This window comes from Castanea sativa, chromosome 10, assembly GCF_040712315.1.
Source record: "Castanea sativa cultivar Marrone di Chiusa Pesio chromosome 10, ASM4071231v1".
Lineage (NCBI taxonomy): Eukaryota > Viridiplantae > Streptophyta > Magnoliopsida > Fagales > Fagaceae > Castanea > Castanea sativa.
In genome coordinates, this window is record NC_134022.1 from 31,581,262 (window position 1) to 31,600,608 (window position 19,347).

At 35.9% G+C, this 19,347-nt stretch overlaps 1 protein-coding gene across 2 annotated transcripts; it reads left to right on the forward strand.

The window, feature by feature from the left end:
* Positions 1-11,165: 11,165 nt before the first annotated feature.
* On the forward strand, positions 11,166-19,347 carry LOC142614045 (ABC transporter B family member 21-like). 2 transcript variants are annotated; one of them, XM_075786573.1, is made up of 13 exons: positions 11,166-11,482; positions 12,851-13,184; positions 13,415-13,469; positions 13,575-13,750; positions 13,847-14,068; positions 14,197-14,441; positions 14,664-15,189; positions 15,279-15,552; positions 16,299-17,197; positions 17,380-17,646; positions 17,777-18,040; positions 18,178-18,480; positions 18,576-19,347. In XM_075786573.1, the coding sequence occupies exons 2-13, from the start codon at positions 12,924-12,926 to the stop codon at positions 18,930-18,932; spliced, it is 3,849 nt and encodes a 1,282-aa protein (XP_075642688.1). In that variant the 5' UTR covers positions 11,166-11,482; positions 12,851-12,923; the 3' UTR covers positions 18,933-19,347. The 2 variants fall into 2 exon arrangements, with proteins under 2 accessions (XP_075642688.1, XP_075642689.1); XM_075786574.1 differs by having other exon boundaries at positions 12,854-13,184.

Sequence of the window (19,347 nt, forward strand, 5' to 3'; positions counted from 1 at the left end):
CCAAAAACCCTTATAAGATAAGCCCTAAAAGTCAATTGTTAATAAACTCGTCCAGAACACTCTGAACGAGATAATTGTACTCAAATACATTTTTTTTTAAAAGGATCCAAAAACAATGGACCAAAAGAAAAGCAGAATAACAACAGCACTAATTTAAAAATTCTTCAAGAAGGGGGGCACCAACGTTGGGGTCGTCCTGAGATGGCTTGGTGGTGGCATCGTCCTCAATGTTAACATCTGAGCCTGTTTGAAGGAGAGAACTTGTAGCAGCGCCAAGCTTGAGTTTAATGGTGCTAAAGTCAACTCCAGGAAAGTTGTCTATAGCATCCATTCTAAAATCTTCAAACCCTGCTGCATAGTTTATGTCCAGCAGGTCAGTAAACTCCTTGGACGCTTTGAACTCCTCCACTGCGTCGTCTTAGCCTTCTTGAGGAGGAGACTCAGCTCGTCGTTATTTTTTTTAAGAAAGTCAAGACGATCATCCTTCTTAGCAGCATCGAATTTCAACTCCCCCACCAAAGCACTCAAACCCTTAACCTCATCCTTGGCCTTATTCGCCACCTCGGCCCAAGTTCTGCAGTCGTTTTTAATCTCTTCTATTCTTTTCTCTAGAAGGATCCTCGTCTTGTCCATCTCCATGGCCTGCCTGGACGCAGCTATGAACTTCGACATTGCCTACATAGAAGACAAGAAGGTTCAAGAGATAAAAATAACAATAGATAACATGGCTAAAGCAAGACGAGACAAAGGTGCTCACCTTAAAAAGGTCGTGAACACCGGAGTGCTCAAACTCCTTCAAAGACATGTCGTAGCACACAGCCACGTCCTCACCTATTACAGCCTCTTGGAATCGTTCCTAAGCCAAATCCTCATTCTCCAATAATTTTGTAGAAATCCTTTGAGGAGAATAAGTTTGTAGAAATCCTTTGAGGAGAATGGGACGAAGCAGGAGCATGGGTCTTAGACAGAGCGACGCCAACAAGCGTAGACAAGTCAACATCGACTGTGAAGGACGGCAAGGAGGAAGGAGGGTCAAACTTGGCAATTTCGAGCCTGGACGACCCATGCTTGGTCTTCTTCCCCTGACGACTGGGCAAGCTTCCCAGGTCCAAAGGACAAGCTCTTCCTCTTGTCTCCAGCAGCAGGACGAGGCTAGGGTTGAACTTCAGGCTTGGTCATCTCGTCAATCACCTTCTTTCCCTTATTTTCTTTCATGGTTGTCATTCCTGAAAAACACATGTACACACACACACACACACACACACACACACACACATACACATATATATATATATATATAATAAAATAAAATTTTCAAAATTTCAAGAAAAGCACTCACGTCTACGGACAGTTTGCTCGTGCGCGAGGGCTTCAGCAGATGGATCAGGGCCAAGTCCCCACCTGTGCAAGCGTCGAAGAGTCACCAACAAGTGAAAATTCCTCTCGGGGTGTAGACGAGCTCTGTGGATGCGGTCATGGTGAAACTTACTCAAAGAAGGACGTCTAACAGCTAAAAAACAAAAACAAAAAAAAAGAGGAAAATTAAGGTTAGACCACTATCTAAAGATAAAATATAACAAAATAAATATAAAAAAAATGAAGGAAAAATATAACATACCTTCTTGACGAAGGTTCCCTAATTCTCCAGTATAAAGGGCAAATACATCTCTACCAGCCTCGATAGGATGCCCCGCCCAGAAACTAGAGACAAAGAAAAATTATGTCTTCCAGTTTCTGTCAGACAAAGGTAAAGACTTAATCAACCTATAGTCATTGCCCCTAGCTGTGAACTGATAAAAACCTAGAGATTGACTTATCTCGGAGGGTTTATAACAGTACAAAAACTCGTCCACGGTGATAGGACGATTCCCATCAAATACCTCCCTCCATAAGACTTGCATAAAGACAATAAGAATCCACGCATTGGGGTTAAACTGACAAACTCCCAAGCCCAGCCTAGTGAGTAATTCTTTAGTAAAGGCATTCAAAGGAAATCTAAGCCCCCCTAGCAAATAAGCTTCGTAAATACCTATCCCAAAACGGGGTTGGTAACACCATTCCCCTCGAACGGCTAACCTAGGATTTAGATCGTCTGGGATTTGGAACCAACTCCTAAGAGCATCTAACCTCTTCTCGTCCGTCTTAGAAGGGATTTCTATAGCACAACTATACACAGTTTCTTCTTCGTCCAAAAGGGAGGATGGTGGGACGCTCGTCGAGGTATCAGCTCCAAAGGCTGCCATCGTCCTAATATTTTCCTGTAAGGTTTCGACGGGAATTCCAGGAACACCAGAGGTATATTCTTCCGTTGTGTGGCCACTACTACTACTACTATCGTTACTGAAAGTGCTATAACTAGAAGAATCATGGTACTCGTCTATGGCCTTATCTACACTGTCGCTAGACGAACAGGTAGCCATTTCAGACGTCCTAAAGCTTAAAAAGGAAAGCCTGAGAGTGAAAGTAAGGGGAATACTTGGCTCTAGAAGAAAGATACTAAGGACACTGAGAATACTCTTAGACGAGGCGACGGACGAGAATGTCAAAACAAAAAATTTGAAAAAATGAGAGGGGCCACTATTTATAGGTAGAGAAGTCTCGATATTCACAATGACGAGACCAATGAGAAGACGACACGTGGCATCTGCCTCGAGGAGGTAAGTCGACGTGACCAAACACCTATGAAAGCATGACACGTGGTACGCTGTCTGAAAAACAAATAAAATAATAAATAACAATAATAAATGTTCTTGGAAAACTCATCCTGAGGTCTGGTGATATACTGCATGACCCCTGGATGAAGGGGCAACTGATGAGGAATGAAGAAAAATTTACTCCAGACCGTCCATGGTCATCCACACCAACAACCGTCCAAAAGAAAGCACCAAGACGAGGCTAACGCCCATGGTCGTCCATGGACGAAAGCACACCCACAGCACTCGTCCTAGGAAAGCGCCCATCCCTGTCCTGAAGGGATTCGTCCACAAGAGGACCCCTGGACGAGACTTTTACACTTGGGAATTACTGAGTACATTTCACCACTCCGCAACATACGCATAACTTCCGGTGACCGTTGTATGAGAAAATATAACTCCTAAACAGTTGTGGAAATTATTCTTGAACCCTCGCACCTCCTCAAATCTATGGGAGGTTACAATCCCAATAACTGTTCCTAGGACACTATATAAACACCCATTCAGATTAAAAAAATGTACATTTTTACTTCTCCCAAAAAGTTGAAACTCCAAAAATATAGAGAAAAAACTAACTTTGCCATCAGAGGGTTCTTGGCTGGCAACTCTGGTCACCTTTGATCGCTTTTTTTTTCTTTTTCAAGCCATTGAGAGAGCAAGTACTCTTTTCAAGTCCGAAACATCCAGCCTACTGATTTTCTTCGCATCATCAATAATAATAAAGTGATGTAAAACTATAATCTTTTATAAGTAATATGTTCCAATGTGATGGAATTGTTTGTTGTTAAAGTAACATCAATCATATTTATTATCACGTTAGTATTTTAACTAAATTATTGTGCATGTGTATGTGATTTTATGTGTCAGTTAAAGGCTTTACTCAAGTTAAAAATTTGGTACCATGTAAAGAAAGTTGTTACACCACCAAAAAAAAAAAAAAAAATCATATCAAGAAAACTAGTTGTATGTACGGCTGTCCATGGGTCGGGCGGGTCGGGTTTGGCCCAACCCGCAACCGACTCGTAAGAGATCGGGTTTGCAAGAATCCAAGCCATAACCGACCCGTTAAGAGGGTCAGGTTTCGCGAGTTGGATATGCGTTGGGTGGGATCGGTTTCGGGTAAAGCTGAAACTCGCTGAAAAGTGGAAACCACCAAAATTCGGCGAGATCTCGCCCAATCTGGCCAAGATCCGGTGAGATCTAGCTGGATCTGGCAAAGATTTCGTCAAATCCGATGATTTTTCACCCAAATCGTGCTAAGAGTCACTGGATCTAGTGTATTTATGCCAAATCTGATTGGTTTAATTGACGAAATCTGCAAAATCAAGCTAAAATCTCGTCGGAAAGCTAGAGAATTCGCCAGAATGTTCATGCTCTTCTGGCGAGTCAAGTTTCACGAGTTTTGAAGAAAGGGACTCGAAACCAGCCCGCCAGCATCAAGTTTTGGAGAACGGGACCCACGTCTGACCACCGAAGCAGTCAAATCGGGTGAAAGCGGGTCAGGTACGAGCGGGTTGGGCGGGTGGCCGAGTGGGTGGGACAGCCCTAGTTGTATGTAATAGTTTATATGAAAAAAGAAAATGAAAAGGGAAAAAAAAAAACCATTTTTAAGTGCTTTGTTATCTCTGTCTATTGAAGCTTATATAAATGACATACAGTTCTCTAAGTAGGAGTAGAATTAATCCCTTTATCCTAGCCTTCAATACTACATGAGCGTACAAATATGAATTCATTGGTGAAATGAGATTTTTTTCAAGTGAGTATAAACTAAAAATAAATAAATGGTGTCTATACTCAAAGTATTTGTATTACATATATTTTCTATTATAAGTTACATTTAGAACAAAATATTATATTTTCTAAAAAATTCTTCTCAAAAAATAAAAGTTCAAAAATGTGTAAATTCATTTTAGTAAAAACTGATGGTCATATCATAATTGATGAGTTATAATTAGTTTCGAAAATAATAATGGCATAATGCATTATTTCATACATTAATATTTATATACATGTTTTGTAAAAACAAAGAACCAAAAGAAAATAATGACATGACAATTAATGTAGCTCAACAAAAACATAAGAACAATAAATGTCACATTTTTAGCGTATAGATATTGATTGATTGGTTGGTTAGGACCTAAGATGCACTACTTCCCTCGGTGCTTTTTTCTTTTCCTTTTTTTTTTTTCAATGGAAGATATAGAACTGCTCAGCAAGTTACAAAGTTGTTAGCTCCAACCAGTTGATGCAAGATAGCACAGACATTATGTGCTTCTTTCTAAAAACTTTAATGTCATAATATATACCCTTAATCATGGCCCTAGATAGATAGATCCTGATGGATGAATCTTTCTAATGACATGGGATCCTAGAAATACCACGCAAATATCGCTCACCAAACTTGTCAACCCAAAATACCACCTTCATGAACTAATGCGTTTATGCATCATTGCTGTGTCTAGACAGGAAATTGAAAAACATAACAAAAGAAAATAAATTGGATAAATATAAGTTTCTCCTTTAAAATACTAAAGTAACACCGCTAGTCGTCATCTTCACTTTCGTCACTATATGAAACTAGACCACTTATACCAACATCTTGGGACTTACTAGTATTACTATTAGATTTTTTCAACGGCTCCGAAGATTTTTCTGCATCAACAGCATGGATTTTCACTACCTCTGAAAGCTGCTCGATAGTTCCTGTTTCTAACCTTGCTTTCTTTGCTTGTGGCTTGACTTTAATAATCATACCTAATGGACGAGCAGGCATATTTTTCCTCCCAATTGATTTCTGTTCCTGCAAACAGTGACAGGTTGTGTGCTTAGAAACCAATGCATACTAACAATTTCAACAGTTTTATTTCACTAGCAAAATGGTCAACTCTCATAAAAAAGTTGGATTGGGTCATTGGCAATCAGACCAAGTTGACTTGACTGGATCATAGGTACACCATATCAGTAGTCATAGATAAGCCCAAAACAGACTAGTAAGAAAGATTTCAGCTTTAGGTTAAGCATATACTCTAGGAGGGGAATATACATAAGGCAGAACTGCAGGACCATTGATCTGCGATGGCTCAAATTACTCCACACAATTATTGCCAAATCAAAACTGTCGCTTTTGTCCTAAGTCAACATCCTCAAGTATCCATTTAGACAAACACCAAACAAATTGATTAAAATGTTAAAGAATCACTAGATTATAAATTAGACCAGTTCAAGACTTTTTTATATTTTATGAAGTAGAAATATAATGACCTCCTCAAGCGGGTCTAAGGATCAACTTCTTGTATATAAATGTAGTTCAAGCTTTTACACCAAGGTTTTTATCACTCTCTCTCCTATTCTCGTGGACTTCAAATTTTCCAAGCCACTTTTCTCGGGGATTCCCTTCCTTTTATATCCTTTTTCCATGCATCCCAGCCATCTATTTGTATATCTCAAGGCATCCCTCTGTATACCTGTCCCATCAAAACTTTGCTAAAGGTAGTAGAAATGGCTGCTAACTGTAAAGGTACTGTTTAGGGGTCATTTCCACATTAATGCAGCTAATAAGGTTGGTGAAGGTATTGAATGCGGAGGCGAGATGTATATCCTTCAATGCTCTAGCCTTTGTCATATCTTCTCCCAAGGAAAAAAAAAACCCTCTATGTCGTATCTCTATTTTCATACTATTGTGGAGGAAAATAAAAATAAAAATAAAACTATTTGACTCTTTAAAGTCAATTAAATTACTAAAAGAGGGGGAGAGAGAGAGATGAATTGCGTGATCCCTAGATTCCCTACTCTCTAATGTATGGACCAAATAATAATGAAAAATTTTGGTGCCACCAACTAGTGCACAACTCACGCATGTGACGAGTTGTGGTTTGGTGGAGGGATGACCCACCATTACCCCTCCACCAATCACAACTCGCCACATGAGCGAGTTGTGCACAAGTTGGTGGCACCAAATGAACTCAATAATAATACATATAATAATTTCGCCACTGACATCATTGATTACGATTTCTAAACATGTTTATGCCTCTATGGGATTTGATTTTTCTGAAACAGGGTTTTATTGAAGAAGAATTGTGTGCCATAGGCACAATCTATTAACTTGTGTCTCTTTGATGTGGCTTGTTAGTTTTGGAGGTGTGTAAGCAAAAGAATTATCCTTATCGAATTTTAACTCATTATATATATATATATATATATATATATATATATATATATATATATCTAACAAAAATAATATAACGATGGTGTTAACGGGCATGGTAAATTGTCAATTAAGAAATAATTTTATGTCAAATTATTTTGTTTTATGTCAAATTTTTTTACCAATTTTATTGGGTGTAAACTAATACAGCTGACTTTTTTAATTCTACGCTTTCAATTGTCACATCAATAATATTCTCAGTCTTTTCATCAATTTATACTAATTTTTAATTAGCTTACTCCCACAATAAATTATCCTAACATTAATTTCCCATAATATAAAATAATAGTTCCCACTTGCCAGTTTTTTTTTTTTTTTTTTTAAGAGCCAGTTACTTTGGCAAGCAATCTCTGCTGTTGGCCTGTTGTCGATTCTGCAACAATAATAATAAAGAGAGAACGAATAGTTGGACCCCCACTGGCGGCGCCATGTATAATTGAGGGTGGTCTGTGACCACCCTCAACTTGGAAAAAAAAAATTAAATTCCAAATTAATATGAGATGTTGACAACTTAAAAAAAAAAAACTTGACCACCCTAAAAAAATCCTAAACATCCTAAATAAAATTTGTCCATTAAAAATAAAATTTGACTTCTCCAAAATTTTGGTTCATTGAAGATTAACCAAAAAATTGTGAAAAATGCAATATTCACAAAATGTCCTCAACAGTTTCATAACATATCCTAAGTGATAAATTGTTATTGATAGGACAAAAAAACAATTTTAATGACATGTAAATTAGAACTAATAACAATTGCCAACTAGAATTTGTTGTAAAAATATTGTAGACGTAGCATTTCTCAAAAAATGTCCAAATAGACAAATTAGCCTAAAAGCCCAAATCAAATGTTTAATTATAATATTTTAAATTGTGTTTTCAAAAAACATATTTTAAAATTGCTATTTTTTAATTAAAAAATGCATATTTTCCAATAACTAGTCAGTTAGTGCTTGCCTTAGTCTTTAGGCTGAGTTTATTAGATTTATGTGATACATCTTGTATATACATATGTGCACTAAAATAATACCTCAATAGTTTATTGAACATGACTGAAAAAAAAAATTATATATAATAATTTAAAATTTTATATTTATTTACCTTTAAAAAAAAATTTGCGACCACCCTAAATTTTTTTTATGCTAATAAAATTAAATTTTGATTTATAATTTGAGCAACTTAACAATATATTACGTCTTTCAACGGATGATGGCAACACAAGTCTGATAGGTTCATAGTGGATAGGGGTGTAATGCCTATGGGCTTCTCTTTGTTTTGGTCCTTTCCCTGGGGATATGTTTTAATGGTTTACTGTTCCCCCTAACTGAGCTTAATGCCTTAGTCTTTTACTTGTATTCTATTTCGTTTTAATAAAATTTTCTATCGTTTTGAGTTAAAATATATATATATATATATATATATATATATATATATATATATATATATATATATATATATTGGGGTCTTTCAAGCCAAAAAAAAAACTCAAAAAAAATTTATAATAAAACTACTACAGGCTAGACAGTGATTTGATTCCTTTGACTCAGCACACTGCCCAATATAACACAATTTTCAACCTTTTATTATTTTTTATTACAGTATTATTTTTCCTCACCAGATATTTATTACTTACTTCTCATTTTTAAATATTTTTTCTTTTTTATTTTTATTTTTAAATATTTTTTCTTTTTTATTCTTAACCACACACATCTTCTGTCTCATCGATTTTTTCATTTCATACTTATAAATTTTATCACATCTTCATCTACACTTTTACATTTACGTTTTGCCTTCCTCCTTATTCGTAACTTCTGTGTCTCTACCAATACCAATGCAGTAGTGTCTCTTCTCAAGTTTTGAGTCTCGAATTTCTCAATACAATCTGTACAAATATACCTTTGTTCATTTCTTTTCTTTTCAAATTTTTTTTTTTTCCTTTTGAGGTTTTTTGGTTTACAAAATGCAATTTTTTTTTTTTAAAGCACAAATTTCATGCCAGCCAAATCTTGAATTTTGGCCGGTATTTACCGAAACACCCCGAAACGGCAGAAATAGACCAGAATGACCTAAAATTTTTTCTGAAATGGAATAGGGTGGATTGCTGTTCTTGTTTGTTTACTGACACGGTATTTTCCGGCCGTTACAGCCAAAACGGAATGGAATTAATAATATTAAATCAAAAATAATTAACTAAAGGTTAAAAAGAAGTAAAATTTTGTAATTTATACTTCCTCAAGAACGCCCTCAGCAAAATTTCTAAAACCGCCACTGTAATAAAGCTAATTTTTTGAATTCTACACTTTCACTTGACACTTCAATAAAATTCTCAATCTTTTCATCAATTTATACTAATTTTTTATTAGCTTAATCCCACAATAAATTATCCTAACATTAATTTCCCATAATATAAAATAATAGTGCCCATTTGCTAGTTACTATGCCAAGCAATCTGTGCTGTTGCCTGTTGTCGATTCTGCAACAATAATAATAAATAAAGAGAGAACGAATAGTTGGACGCCCAACCTAATACTAGTAACAAATTTTTTTTTTTTTTGGGTTAACAAATTAGTATATTCAAATTTGTTTGGACTAATTTTTTATTTTTATTAGAATTCAATTTTCTTCTCAAAAAAAAAAAAAAAGAATTCAATTTAGAACAAGAAGGCGGCCGCTGTAACATACATGATATCCGTTTTTAGATGAAAACGCAGCATAAAATATGACTGACTTTTCATTTTTGGCCAGTCAATAGGCATGCATATAACTAGGGGTTCGCGGTGCAATTTTGGGCTATTTTTAACACCACATTTTGCAGTGCGGTTTAACTAAAATCATAACTGCATCACATTTTATTTTTGCAGTCACATGTGCGGTACGATGTAATGCGGTGCGGTTTAAAGTTTAGCCGAAACCATAACCACACCGCACCTCATTTTTGCAGTCACATATGAGATGCAGTGTTAAAATGTGATTTGAATGATTTGAAGTTGGTATATTTTTCAAATTTTAGGTTTTTTCTACCCTGTCCAAAACTAATTTTTCCCTTTGTTTTGGGCCAAGTTTTAAACTATTAAGCTAGTTTTTCTTTATTTTGAGTTGACTTTCCTAATCAACACTTACTAGAGTTATCAAACTCTTTTTTTTAAAAACTATTAAAAATAATATATTTAATATTAAAAATAATTAAAAATATTAATATATAGACATCTGCTCTAGATAATAGACCTGCTCTAGATAATATTAAGAGATATGAGATTCAATATTTTTTATGACATCTGCTCTAGATAATAGACTTATACCATCAGATTAAGGTGTCAATCAGTTTTGGTTATAAATAAATATTGAATCTCATATCCCTTATTCAATCATCAGAAATTTTATCAATTGGAAATAGATAATATTTAATTTCACTTATTCTTGATCTTGAGCCCAACCAAAATATCCTCCTCCATTTCCATTAATAAAAATATAAACGTATTAATTCTTCCTAATCAAAACTACATATATAGTAATAACAACATACAGTGCATACTGACTGTCAACAATTGTATTTGCAACTTGCAAGTTCTTAGAATCTTAATGCCATTACATTCCATTACGAGAGGCTAAAAAAAATCATTATATAGAATGTCAGCATGTTCTAGAAGCCGAGTTTATTAGGATATTTTATGTTTTTTATTTCTTGAGCAACAATTATGCTGTACTCTATACGTGATAAGGAATAGCCATTCAAAACAGGTTCAAAGTTCAAACCAATTTATAACTCATGGTTCAAGTTTAGTTTTTATACAAATGTGTATTTTTATTATGTGACTAATTATTTGATGGAGAAGAAACAAGTAGTTAACATTTTTTTACTTCTTTTTATATTTCTCATGAATATATTACTAAAACTTTCTTAAAATTACTCATTACCAAATACCTTAAACGCACAATAAGCCATATAGTGGTAACAATATACACGGTATGTGTGTGTCAATTGTATATTTGTATTACACGTTGTTAATGATTACACAATAGGCTAAAAAAAATCAATATTATATGGAATGCCAACATTTTCTAGATGCCGAGTTTTGTGGTATATTTAATCTTTTTTTAAATCATTATTTATCTCTCTCTTTCTTCAACAATAAGTATGCTCTTATCTTATATGTGATCACCATTCAAACTGTTTTAAACCAATACTTTGGTTATCAATAAACCAGTACTTTCGTACAAGTTTAATTAGTTTTCATATTTTTTTTCTTTTAAACGGCTGGGACCATTAATTAAGTCACCCTAGGCTTCGTAGCTTAAACTTTAATTTTTTCCTCTCTTATCTGGGGCTAAGATAACACTCAATTTATAGTTTAAAGAAAGCCTCGAGTTTTGGTATACTAACCAAATTTTCGTTGCTCTCTCGTTTTCTCTGTGATCATTTGGTAAAGGGTTCTGTTTTCATTGGTTATTGTGACTTCAGTTGGCAAAGGGTGTATCTCAGGTTTCTTGATTGTGATGGGAGCCACAGGGCTTCAGAGATTTTGTTTCTGACAAAGAACAGAACAGAAGTTGGAAAACATTCAGTTTCCGCGTTCTCTGTAGACAGGTAAAACTAACGTAGAAAAAGTACGTCTTTTACTGTTAATCTCATGCCTCATCAGATTTTTTTTCATGAGGAATGATCAACCTGCTGTACTTGGTTACAACAAGCATGCAGCAGGAAACATACACTGCTGCTGTCTAATCTTTACAGTCTCGTTGACAAGGCTTGTCTTCCTCCATGGGGATTGCTCAAGATAGTTTAGTACTGATTTATAATGTTTTGAGTAAATAGAAACAGTAACATATATTGTATCAACTTCTCTCTTACAAATCTCTCAATCCAAATACACAGATCATGGTGCCACACAGATTTCAGTTCACATTCAGCGGCAGAAACACAAAAATATTCCACAAAAGAATCCCTGACTACATGAACCTTTAGATGTATTCCTTTGAAATTTCTTGGTTGAATTCTTTAATTGTAAAGTTACTTCATTAGATGACGTGTTTGACCTTCTCTTTTTTTTTTTTAATGGACATCTTAGCCTTCGGTTGATTTACTGTTGTCATCTAAGTCTACTTATAAAGGCTTCCTCGGAAAATTATCATATATAACATCCTGTGAATACAAAATATAAAGAAAAAAAAAACACACACCAAAGAAAAAGTGATTAACATGTACAAAACAGTATTTATGTGGTTCGGCAATTTACCTACGTTCACGGAGTTCCAAAGATTTCACTATTATCGAGGAAAAATACAAAATGCGGCAATACAGTTTTTTCTCAATCTCAAAAGCAACAACAACAAACCCTAATCACAAAACAGCTTTTTCTATATCTTACGCACAGATTCACAATGGGCAACAAAACGGGCCAAAAATTTTTCCCAAGAGCCTAAGTGCTCATGAACTAAGCCTCAGAAAATCTCCCATTAAAAACCACGCAACATTTTTCGAGTCGGGTCGGATTGGGTCATCAACCAAATCAAACACAACTAGACTCTACAAAACCCAACAGATATCCCACTTGGAGACTAGTTCAATCACCAACATCACCCGCTATCCTCCAAAAACAATCCCTCATCCCAGCACTAGTAGTTTTGCTTACTTTAGTGTTTGCCGTCTGCTTGAAGGTTTTAAATTAAGATATGATGAATGTTGATCTGTATAATTCCAACAAGTTCTTAACTTTCCAAGTGATTTAAATGAGTTTTACTGTTTCTTTCTTTCTTATTGCTAAGCTAAATGACCAATACAATCATTTCAAGGTGGAGATAATTCTTGTTACTTGTTTACTGCTTGCAGCTTTAGAATTCCTCATTCCTGCTACACTTCTTCATGAATCACCATTTATTTTGACAATTGGCCACTGGTCCAACTTATCTGGCTTTGACTTATAAGTTGATAATTTCAGAAATTAATTGTGTTCAGCAGGTGCAATTTAAGTTCTATGTGTTCGGTTTGAAGTAGCTGTAAATTGGATTGGGATCTTGAACTTGGTAAAATGGCCACCACGTCAAATGGAGATGCAGAAGCAGAGAAAAGCTCCAGCATTGATGGGGAGGAGAAGACCCAGACAGTTCCACTTCTCAAGCTTTTCTCCTTTGCAGATTCCACTGATGTTGCATTGATGATTGTTGGCACCGTTGGAGCCATTGCAAGTGGGTTAGGCATGCCCCTTATGACAATATTGTTTGGCCAAATGATCAATAGCTTTGGCACCAACCAGAGTAGCAACACAGATATTGTTAATATAATTTCCAAGGTAAATAGAAAATGCACGGGCTAAGAAAATAAGGTTTACTTCAATCTTTATGAATGGAAAGATGTGACTTAAACTTCTAATTTTATTTTTCATTACTTTCCTGAGAGTTTAAACTTCGATTTTCCCATGTTATAGCATGTGTAGGAATGCATTTGAATCCTTGATCCTTCTTTTATATTTTTATTTGTTGAAATGACGATGCTAGTAATTAACCACCTGTGAAATTTTAGGTCTCTCTAAAATTTGTCTACTTGGCAGTGGGGATTGGCTGTGCAGCATTTCTCCGTAAGTATATTCCATGTTCAAAATCATTGCAGATTTTTTATGCATAGAGAAAATCTTTTATATACAACCCATTGAAGATCAAGAAAATCACGTGTTGTTTGACAGAGGTGACATGCTGGATGGTCACGGGAGCAAGACAGGCTGCACGAATAAGGGGTTTGTATTTGAAGATTATATTGAGACAAGATATTTCTTTCTTTGATAAAGAAACTAACACTGGTGAGGTTATTGGGAGAATGTCTGGTGACACTGTTCTCATACAAGATGCCATGGGTGAGAAGGTATAGTATATCTGCAAGAATTACATCAGAACGGAGTTTTGTTTATCTTGTGCACCTAAATGTAATCCTAGAGTCAACTAAAGTCTGCTTGTGCAGGTTGGGAAATTTATACAGCTGATATCAACCTTCTTCGGGGGCTTCATAATAGCATTTGTCAGAGGCTGGCTTCTTACCATTGTCTTGTGTTCTGCTATTCCTTTTCTTGTTATGGCTGGTGCTTTTGTGGCCATTATAATATCCAAAATGGCATCCCGTGGACAAAGTGCTTACGCAAAAGCAGCAAATGTAGTTGAACAAACAATTGGTTCAATCAAAACAGTAAGTCACTTTTTCAAAACCAAATACATTTGACAAAAAAATTTGGATGAATTTATTGATACAGTTAATCCAATTTTGCTCCTTTTTCTATAGCAAAATTATGACATCTATCATTGCTTCCAATCTAGGTTGCATCCTTTACAGGAGAGAAGCAAGCTATAACAAATTACAATAAGTTTCTTGTAAATGCTTATAAATCTGGTGTTCATGAAGGCTTAGCTGCTGGAATAGGTTTTGGCACGGTTATGTTAGTCGTGTTTTGCACCTATTCTTTGGCTGTGTTTTACGGTACAAAGTTGTCACTAAAGGAAAAAAACACATACTCTGGAGGTCAAGTGATGAACGTGATTGTTGCTGTCTTAACTGCTTCCATGTGAGCTACATTTTTTTGTTTTAATTATGTTGCGGAAATTATTGATAGTAATCATAATTCCTATTTCCCCAATAAATAAAAATTTTATTCTAATTTTTTTGCTGAAATTACACGAGCACACATGCACAAAAATATTTGAATCTGTGTATGGATGTATGTATATCTTTTTTGCCTTATATGTTTATCTACTTCTTGCCTTCTACAATAATATGGATGCTTCAGGTCCCTAGGGCAGGCATCTCCCTGCCTGAGTGCATTTGCTGCTGGACGAGCTGCAGCCTTTAAGATGTTTGAGACTATTGAGAGGAAGCCAAAGATAGATGCTTTTGACAAAAGTGGAAAAGTATTGGATGACATTCGTGGAGATATAGAATTGAGAGATGTTTATTTCAGCTATCCAACCAGACCGGATGAGCAAATATTTAATGGTTTTTCACTTAATATCACTAGTGGCACAACTGCAGCATTAGTGGGAGAAAGTGGGAGTGGGAAATCAACAGTAATCAGTCTTATAGAGAGATTCTATGATCCACAAGTTGGGGAAGTTCTTATAGATAACATTAACATTAAAGAGTTTCAGCTTAAGTGGATAAGGGGAAAGATTGGTCTTGTCAGTCAGGAACCTGTGTTGTTTGCCTCTAGCATTAAGGCTAACATTGCATATGGAAAGGATGGTGCAACTATTGAAGAGATAAGAGCAGCAACCGAACTTGCAAATGCTGCCAAATTCATAGATAAATTGCCACAGGTTACAATTTTCACTCTCTAAGACCCTTCGTTCACCTTCAAGATTAGAAAATTGCTATTTTACTTTGAGATTTTGAATTTTACTTCCAGGGACTAGATACCATGGTTGGTGAGCACGGAACACAGATGTCTGGTGGACAAAAGCAAAGGATTGCAATAGCTAGAGCAATTCTGAAAGACCCACGAATTTTACTTCTGGACGAAGCTACAAGTGCACTTGATGCAGAATCAGAGAAAATAGTGCAAGAGGCATTGGACAGGATTATGGTTAACAGAACAACTGTCATTGTTGCCCATCGTTTGAGCACAGTGAGGAATGCTGATATGATTGCAGTTATTCACAGAGGAAAGATGGTTGAAAAAGGTACCATCCTATTAGTATAGTCTTACTATATTAGTCATTCACATGTAGAGCCAATATCATGTATACATAGAACATGGTAGTTAGATTTCTTGTAGCCTAGGTTTGTTGTCTTGTTGAACAGACTGTGTTATACTCATCAGGTTACTGAATTCTAAAAATTTTCAAGTACAGAAGCCCAAGTTATTTTGTAAATGTTCAGTAATTTTCTGAACCTTCATGCTTAGCTTTTATATTGTGGTCAAATTCCAATTTTTAAAAAATTGCTCAGTTGTTCACTTCTTCCTTGTAGTTTGACAATTGTGAAAAGAAAGAAGCAAATTTCCTTGTGGTATTATTTGTGTTTCATTTCATCACACAAACTTGTTTTTCTAATTTCCAGTAGTAGTTATGGATTCCCCTCCCCCACCGCCACCCCCTATCTTTTATATTGGGGTCAAATTCCAATTTTTTTTAAATTGCTCAGTTGTTCACTTGTTCCAAGTAGTTTGACAGTTGTGAAAAGAAAGAAGGAAAATTTCCTTCTGGTATTATTTGTGTTTCATTTCATCACACAAACTTGTTTTATGAATTTCCAGTAGTAGTTATGGATTCCCCTCTTCCCCCCCCCCCCCCCCGCGCGTCCCCAACCGAAACTAAAGCTTAAGACCATTGGTTGGCTGCAAATATATCATAGAATTCAATTCTCTAGTGTGGTGTGAGAGAGGTAGTGAAATACTCATTTCATAGTGTATTTGGTTATTGATCAGGCTCACACTCAGAATTACTCATGGATCCTGATGGAGCATACTCTCAGCTTACACGCTTGCAAGATGTAAAAAAGGAGTCGAAGCAAGCTACAGATGATCAAAACAAGTCTGAAATAACTATGGAGTCTTTTAGACAGTCAAGTCTTAGGCAGTCAAGTCGAAAATCATCAATCCTTCGATCTATAAGCCAGGGATCATCTAGAAGGGGAAGCAATAGCCACCGCTCATTCTCAGTTGCTTTTGGTATTCCCACAGGACTTGATGTGACTGATACTGCATTGGAAGATCTAGATAACCCTCCAGAAGCCAAAACAAAGTCTCCAGAGGTCTCCATTCACCGCATTGCCTATCTTAATAAGCCAGAGATTCCAGTGCTTCTAGGTGGAACACTAGCTGCAATCATCAGTGGAGTAATACTTCCAATTTTCGGTTTGCTAATTTCCAGTGTAATCAAAATGTTCTTTGAACCGCCTCATGAACGAAAAAAGGATGCAAATTTTTGGTCACAAATGTTTTTAGTCCTTGGTGTAGTATCACTTTTATCATCTCCAGCACAATCATACCTATTTTCTGTGGCTGGGTGTAAGTTAATAAGACGTATCAGATTAATGTGTTTTGAAAAGGTGGTTCATAAGGAGATTGGTTGGTTTGATGAGCCTGAGAACTCAAGTGGTGCAATTGGTGCAAGGCTCTCAGCAGATGCAGCAATAGTGCGCGCCCTAGTTGGCGATGCACTAGGTCAAATTGTCCAAACTATTGCATCAGTAGTTACAGGTTTAGTCATTGCTTTTCATGCAAGTTGGCAGCTTGCATTTATTGTCCTTGTATTGGTTCCTCTGCTTGGAGTCAATGGATATGTTCAACAACAGTCTATGAGCGGATTCAGTGCAGATGCAAAGGTATGCTATATAATTAATGACACAGTTTTTATGGCTGCAGCATGCCTAATATTATGAATTTCGAGGAAGAAAAAGTAAGAAAATAAATTCTCTTTAAGTTTCAATCAAATGAACATTTCAAATTAACTCTCTAAGTTAATTATAATTTATGAATTATTCATCAAGACTATATTTACTTGCAGGCAATGTATGAGGATGCAAGCCAAATAGCTAATGATGCAGTTGGGAGTATAAGAACTGTTGCTTCTTTCTGCGCTGAAGAGAAGGTAATGCAACTATATGAAGAGAAATGTGAAGGGCCTAGGAAGGCAGGCATAAAGGAGGGCTTGATCAGTGGAATAGGATTTGGGACATCTTCCTTCCTATTGTTTAGCGTCTATGCAACCAGTTTCTATGCAGGAGCTCAACTCATTAAACATGGCCAAACATCATTCTCAGCTGTTTTTCGAGTATATAAGCCTTCGATAACCATTTTCTTTTTCCAAATCTACTTCAGAACTTTTAGGGAAAAAAATATAAATGAGATTCATTTCTCCAAATTATCTTCATATTTATTTAACATGTATGCATGGTTTGCAGGTTTTCTTTGCTTTGAACATGGCAGCTATGGCGGTTACTCAATCAAGCTCCTTTTCCACTGATACTCAAAAGGCCAAAACTGCTTCTGCTTCCATATTTGCAATATTAGACAGTAAGTCAAAGATAGACCCAAGTGATCAGTCTGGGACGACATTAGATAATGTCAAGGGAGAAATTGAGCTTCATCATGTGAGCTTTAAATATCCATCTAGGCCAGATATTCACATTTTCAGAGATCTCAACTTGGTTATTCCTGCAAGCAAGGTAAAGTAATATTCTCTAATATATCATGTTTTATATTCCATTTTGGCTGTAACGGGCAAAGATAAAACATTGACCGCATTTTATTTAGATCCAAGTCTAAAACTCAAAATTGTGTTTGTTTGAATCTGTTCTTTCAGACTGTTGCCCTGGTTGGAGAAAGTGGGAGTGGTAAATCCACAATGATAGCATTATTGGAAAGATTTTATGATCCTGATTCAGGTCATATTACACTTGATAAAACTGAAATTAATAAGCTCCAATTGAAGTGGCTGAGGCAGCAAATGGGGCTTGTGAGCCAAGAACCAGTTCTATTTAATGACACAATCCGTGCTAACATTGCATATGGAAAGGGAGGAGATGGAGGAGATGCAACTGAGGCAGAGATTATAGCTGCAGCAGAATTGGCCAATGCCCACAGGTTCATTAGTGGATTAAACCAGGTAAGAACAATGTGAAGTGAACAACGATAATAATAAGCTAATGCTTAATTAAGCAACTAGTTTTTTTTTTTTTTTCTTTTTGATACAAAATGCAGGGTTATGATACTGTAGTTGGGGAACGAGGAACCCAATTATCTGGCGGACAGAAGCAGCGCATAGCAATTGCACGTGCTATAATTAAAAATCCAAAAATATTGCTATTAGATGAGGCTACCAGTGCACTCGATGCTGAGTCTGAAAGAGTAGTGCAAGATGCATTAGACCGAGTCATAGTAAGCAGGACTACAGTTGTGGTGGCTCATAGATTGTCCACAATAAAAAATGCAGATCTGATTGCAGTGGTTAAGAATGGAGTCATCATGGAGAAAGGAAGGCATGGGACTTTGATTCATATACAGGATGGATTATATGCCTCCTTAGTTGCACTTCACACAAGTGCATCAACTGTTTGAGTTTCTTGAACCCTTTTCCATGTTCAAAATCTAGTTAAGGGTTTATTATAATCTACTTTCTTGTGTATGCATAAGAAGAAAAAGTTCCCTTGTGAGAGACAACATAACCACTGTGTTGACTCTGTAGTTTTCATTATATCCCACAATCCTTGCAAGCATTAGTCCAGCCCTCACCCATATGCGTAGTTGCGCAGACTCACCTACCTTAAGCTATATTATAGAATTATTGCTTATAGTAAGAAAGTTGAATTCAACACTAAGTGTGACCGTGTGAGCAATCTGCATAAATCATCCAGCAGGTTCAAATCACCTCACCCCAATATTGATGTATCAAACAAAATATTTCAAGAATTTTCCTTATAAAAAATTGTAATCTCTAGTATTCTATGTTATAATCAAAGATTCAAAATAGAAA